Source organism: Corvus kubaryi, unplaced genomic scaffold (assembly GCF_017639235.1).
Source record: "Corvus kubaryi isolate FWS band 111438036 unplaced genomic scaffold, C.kubaryi_AGA036_p1.0 37256, whole genome shotgun sequence".
Lineage (NCBI taxonomy): Eukaryota > Metazoa > Chordata > Aves > Passeriformes > Corvidae > Corvus > Corvus kubaryi.
The window spans coordinates 3,108,253-3,114,252 of record NW_024581076.1 but is presented as its reverse complement, the minus strand read 5'-3'; the positions used below and the strand labels follow the sequence as shown (position 1 = coordinate 3,114,252).

The following is a 6,000-nucleotide window of genomic DNA, read 5'->3' as shown; positions in this document are numbered from 1 at the left end:
TCAGTCTGCTTTGCAAATGAGTGTACTGGGGCTTGCCCAGTTATTTTCTCAGTGTATCAATAAATCAGGGGAAGGTGTGCATGCCTAAAGAGTACAGGGCTGTGTGCTATTCCAACAAAAACACTGGCAAGAATTCAGTATGTGAACATGGCCAGGGGTGAGGGAGTGATTTTATTTGGATGCACTAACTTTTTAACAATACACTTACAACATTTAATTCTAAATATTTCCTTATGAAATAGTAAGTACTATGTTTAATGTGAAAGATGCCTAAAGGTCAGATGTGAATTCTTCAGTGCCATGATTTTTTTTCCTAGAAAAGTTATGTAATTATTTATTTGCAAAATATCATCAAACAAAGTGCTACCAGAGAAATACAAGTGGACTGAGTATTGCTTAAGTGTTATTACTGCAAAACTATTGTGCTGTTTTGTTTTGGGGCTTTTTTACTATGATATTTGATGTTTTGTCCCTGCTCTTATGTGAAATTATTAGAGGTGATTACAAAACTGGCTCTTCTCCGAAACAGGTGAACAGCGCTTGTAAGAGGATGCTTCAGAGATAAAAGAAAGACGTAAAGAGCCTGAAAAGGAAGTGGAATTTCCAAGGAAATTTTCCACTTTCTGGGGAAGACTTAAAATTGCAGATTTTCTGGGTTTACTGGATTAGCATTCATTTTCACTGATGCTCTTCCTCGGCCACTTACACGAGGGCACAAGCACAGCGCAGGCTGTACTACCAAGCCACAATAAAGCCAAGCAAGAGCTCCTGTTCCCCAGCCGCGGGGAGCCACCGCCAGCAGCACCGCCGGTCCTGCCGAATTCCCACGGGAGCGTTCGGCGGGATTCATTTCAGACCACCACGGGCATGCCCTGGGAGAAGCGGCGGGAGGTCGGCACCGTCCCGGCCAGGCGGTCAGCGGGACACGGCCCCTGCCGGGGGCAGCGCTGCGGGGTCCGGCCGCCCAGGGCCGCTCGGGGCGCGGAGCCCCGGCAGCGCAGGTGGGACGGAGCTGCGGGCCACAGCTCCGCGGGGCCGGGGCGCTGCGGGCAGCGGCGGCCGGAGGGGGAGGCGCGCAGGGGGCACCGAACCCCCAGGGGAGGCGAGCGGAGCCCGCCGCCCTCCCACCTCCCGCCCCTTCCCTCCGGCCGGGGACAGCCGCGCCAGCTGACGCGCCGCAAACTTTCCTGCCCCCGCTCCGATCTGCGCCTCGCCTGCGGCGCGGCGGGCGGCGGCTCCGGCTGCCGGGAATCCCTTCCTGCCGGGGCGCGGAGCGAGCGGGGCCGCGGCGCTGCCGGGGGAGAGCCCAGAGCGGTCCCGAGCGCCGGCAGCTCCGCGCCGCTCCCGCCGCGCCCCGAGGGAGCCGCCGCGCCGCCCCGCACCTGAGCCGCGGGACAGCATGAGCCAGGCGCAGCCCTACGCCCCGCGCAAGGGCAGCTCCCCGGCGCCCGGGGCCAGGCGGAACGACAGCCAGGACTACCTGCTGCTGGACGCGGAGGTGTGCGAGGAGAGCGCCCTGCCGCCCTACGCCTTCTACCCCGTGTGAGTCCCCTCGGACGGATCGGGGGTCTCTCCGTCCCTGCGCGGGCGCGGGGGGAGGCGGTGGCGGGACAGGCGCAGGCGGGCGGGGGTCACAGCGCGGGGCTGGGGACCGCTCGCGGGCAGCCGCGGGGGGAGACCTGTCATCTTCCCTCGGCCTCTCCGGGGGAGGAGCGGGGCAGCTGTGTTTGTAAGGCGGAGGAGCGCCGTGCCCGCCGTGCCCGGCTGGCAGGTCTCTGAGCTGACCGTGGTGCCTTCCCGCTGAAAGGGATGCGAAGGGTGGCTTGGGCTCAGCTCTGGAGAGCAGGACAAGAGACGTCGGTTGTACATAGAACTTACGGTATCTAATGGGTTTAATGCAATTACAGAAATTTTAACTCCTGCGATCGGTTGCTCCCACTGACAGAGCACACATTGCAGGTGTGTGCATAAAACCATCCTCCTTTCATTATTGCATTTTGTCAAAGCCACATAGCGTCGTGTAATTTCATGATGTGAGTTTTGGCAGGTAGTTATCATTTAAAGCAGAGTGCAAGAACATAAGCAATAAAAGCTAAATTACATAAACATAAATTACAAAGGTTCCAGGAGCCACAACTTAGCATCCACGTCGACTGGCTTTCAGTGTTGACAGTGTCCCTCTGGTTGTGTGCTGTCAGCATGACTACTATAATTACCACTTGTTAATGCTTCTGAGGAGAAGCTATCCAACAGGGGGGGAAAATGGGTATTAACCAATGCAAGATGAGTCCTAAAATCTCAGATGATTACCAGAAGATGTGTACTTTCTTTTGTACAAATTATATTTTATTGCTTAACTGGTAAATTCTAGTTATCAGTCTCTCCTAATATTTGCTGTTCTGTTTGTGAGCCACCTACCAGCCACTTGACAACTACCTGGATATAGGAAAGGAATAACAACAATGAGACTGGGAACACTCACAGTGTTTGAATATTTATAAACTCAGCTAAGAACAAGCAGAGTTTTCAGAATTTACTGCTGTATTGCTATTCTTAAGTGTCTGTGGATCACTGATTCACTGTGCTCATGTAGCTGTAACAGCATACATTATTGCACATTGGACTTAAACCCCATCTCAAAATATATGAATGCATCTGTCTAATGAATCCTTTCAGAAGAAAAAGCCTTGTGATGTTTAGTTCAGATTGGTTCTCACTAGTGGACTAAAGCTTTGAACTAATATGGCAATTCTGAAGTTCTTTTGCCATGTACTCATTCAGAATGGCTGTGCAGCTGTGAGAGGATAGATCTTGCATAAGTGTTTCAAATCATCTCTTCAAACAAAATCTGCAAGTCTGTGGGGTGCTGATATTTTCCCTTCAAGAGTGAAGTGAGAAAAGTGCCTGTGCTAGCAGCTCTTGGTCCAGCACAGTCCCAACGTGGAGATTGCCTCTCATCACCTCACAGTGGCCATAAGGAAAGCCTGCATCCTAATCAAGTTGCTCTGGAGAACAAGGATAGCACTAACCACAGGAAGTTATCAAGGGCTGGTTTTAGACATGCATGTTAGGCATGGAGAAGCTGTCCTTTGGGGTTTCTCTGGATGTGGAAAAGAATCACTTCACAGAGGTCTGTAGCCAATGCCTACATGCAGCCACTGCCAGGACTTCCTTGGCTGGCAGGAATGAATGCAGTGAGTGAATAAGCTCCTCCAGGGTATGGTGATTACCAAACACAGTTTTTTGAATTCTTCTGCCTAAATTCCACCTACATCACATTTCAGGTACATTTTGCAGATGTGCTTTCTCAGCCAGAAGTCATTAGTTTTGCTATGACTAAAAATTTAATAAATAATGAGGTGGGCCGTGTTTAGGATATAATCTTTATACTCTTTATGATCTACACAAAACAAGAATACTTTTCTATACTTTTTTTTTTTTTTTAATCTTCAAATTACTGGTAGTTCCTGATGTTATTGTGGTGATCAATGGAGAACAGTAATGCAGAGTACAGCTGATGTCCAAACAAAGCTGAATTGTACCTCCTTTTAAACATTATCGAGAGGGTAACACACGTACTGGTGTAACAGGTCATGTAACTGTTGCTTGAAAAGTAGCTTGATACTAAGAAATAGTTTTTCTCAAGTGGTGATTTAGTGCTAATGCTGATGTTACTGCATATGCTGTTTGTAGAACATGCTTTTCATGTGCTGTTTTGTGACTGCTGTTAAGTGCTGCAGTTTCTGGATGATAGTAAAAGTCCAAACGGTTTACAGAGATCTATTTCCTGTCTTTTAGCTCCTCTTTCTGGACAACAGCTTTATTGTATCCAAGGTAGCTGCTACCTTTATTATAAAAAAGATTTCAAGAAGGTAGCTTGAGCTCATCAACTGTGCCAAGTAGGGTCACACAGTCTTTTGGCAGTGGATAGAAGGCTTTTACCTTTTTATGTGGTATGATGCAAAACAAAATTCTAATGGAATTTTGTGCTGAAAAATCTTGCTTTTCTTTTCCATTCAGAACCTTAGGTAGGAAAACCACAATTTGGGCAATCCATAGAATTTGTAAATAAGTTGACTTCCAAAAGATGAGGCTACCTTTTAAGGCTTTAATAGGTATGTGTCAGAAATTATATGCAAGTAAACACTTTCTTTCTAGTAGTGCTCTTCCATCTAGTCATCAAGTCCTGCCCCTTGTGTATCAAGAAATACATTGCAACATACATATCAGAAGATTGATTCCTGGAATGAAAAAAATGTGCATATGTTGGGGTTTTTTCCTGTGCAAGTATTTCATTGGCAGAGTCCAATTTTGAAGTTTAAAACAGGATGGAAATCTGAGTGCTGATGTGCAGTAGGATTTGGAAGTGATAGCACTTGTAAGTAAACTTCCCTGCTGAAAAAATGTTAGTGAAGGACAGATTGTCAGTGTACTAAGCTAATAAGAAGACACTAATCCAGTCAGACATCTGGTTATACTGCTTACTTATACCTTCAAATATTTTTCATTGTGAAAAAGAAACTTTTTCTTATACACGTGAGAAGGGATAATTGTATATTAAAATGTCAGTTGTAAAGTAAATGAGGCACACAAATTATCAGATGAAAACAGGGGGGAAAAGGGTTCTGATGTGCATAACTGCCTTGAGGCATAGACTATTCCTCAACTTTTGTGGTTTTCCAATTAAGTGTTTCTTGGAATTACCAAACCTAATACATACTTAAAACCCTATTGTTCGTTAAATAATATGTTTAATGATTTCTTTCCTGCCTGCAATATAGCAGTTTCTGCCATTGAAATAACGTAATTTTTATATCTAGTCTCAACTGTCTTGCTTGAAATGACCTGTAAAATTATTTTCCAGACTCTTCATTAGACATAATCTCTTTAGGGAGTACTGTACAAAGTGGCAGCTGTGTTTCAGATTGTTAGCCTCTTTGATGAGATGCTTTGTCTTCTGAAAATATGTTGCTATAGCTTTGTTGAGATCAAAAAGGTAGACGAGTTGGTATGGAGAGGGGGTCGTTTCCTTTTATAGCCTGGAGTATGGAACAAATACACAAATCATCATGGGATTTAGGTTTGATGGATCTACTTCATACTGGGCACTGGAAAAAAAAAATCATGTCTGAATCTCTCATATTCTGGGTGACTAAATGTAGTCCCTGAGGTTTGGAGTAAAAGGACAACAGCATTGTTATCAAGCCCCAGAAAATCCAGCTTTTAGTTCACTCTGCATATCTTGCAAGTATGTAGAAGAGAATGCTTCACTTTCAACATTACACATATGTTTTTTTATTTTATATTACATAGGCTTTTTCCCTCCACATGTGTTCACTTTCCATGAAGTCTTGTGAGATTTCTTGGGTTTAGTTGTTAGGCACTTTTGTGTTCACTGTGTACACTCACTAATTTAACAGTGAACTTCTTTGGTCAGCTACAATACCCAGTTTCCTATACTAATACTTCATAATCATTTTGCTTGAGCCATTGCAATATATCTGCAACTTTATTTATACCCTAACTCTCATGTAGTTACCAAATAAATGAAAGTTGCATCCCTGGGGGACCTAATTTTATAAAACTGGAAGATTTCCATGAAAATATAAGCAATTTGTTAAATTTGCATGAGGAAGGTGGAGTAGTGATTCAGAAATGCGTGGGATGTATATGGCATACTTTTCAATGTAAATGTTAATAACCAGCATGCTGTTTGTCAAACACTCTCCCAGCAGCATTTTCCACCACAGAAGCCAAAGGTTATAATAACTGGCTACTTGAAGAATTCCTGCTGATATTGGTATCCCCAAATAAAGGCGGTTTGGCATGGTGGGTCTGCGTCATCAGGCTGTGTTAGACTTTCCAGCTCTGCAAACATGAGCAAAAGAAAATTTTGGCAGTAAAACTATATTCATCAAATTCTTTGTAACTTGGTTTCATACCTCAGGCTGTTATGCAGTGCAAGGCAATGCCTTAGAAGGAGGCCTTAAACTTGAAGTG

General features: G+C 45.0%; 1 protein-coding gene across 1 annotated transcript in view; it reads left to right on the top strand.

Annotated features, from left to right (window-relative positions):
- The first annotated feature begins 1,095 nt into the window (after nt 1-1,095).
- TRPC6 (transient receptor potential cation channel subfamily C member 6) overlaps nt 1,096-6,000 on the top strand; it is an 84,159-nt gene continuing 79,254 nt past the window's right edge. The window contains exon 1 of the mRNA XM_042023759.1: nt 1,096-1,542. Within this exon, the coding sequence (XP_041879693.1) occupies nt 1,400-1,542 (143 nt within the window). The 5' untranslated portion in view covers nt 1,096-1,399. The remainder of the gene's footprint in view (nt 1,543-6,000) is intronic.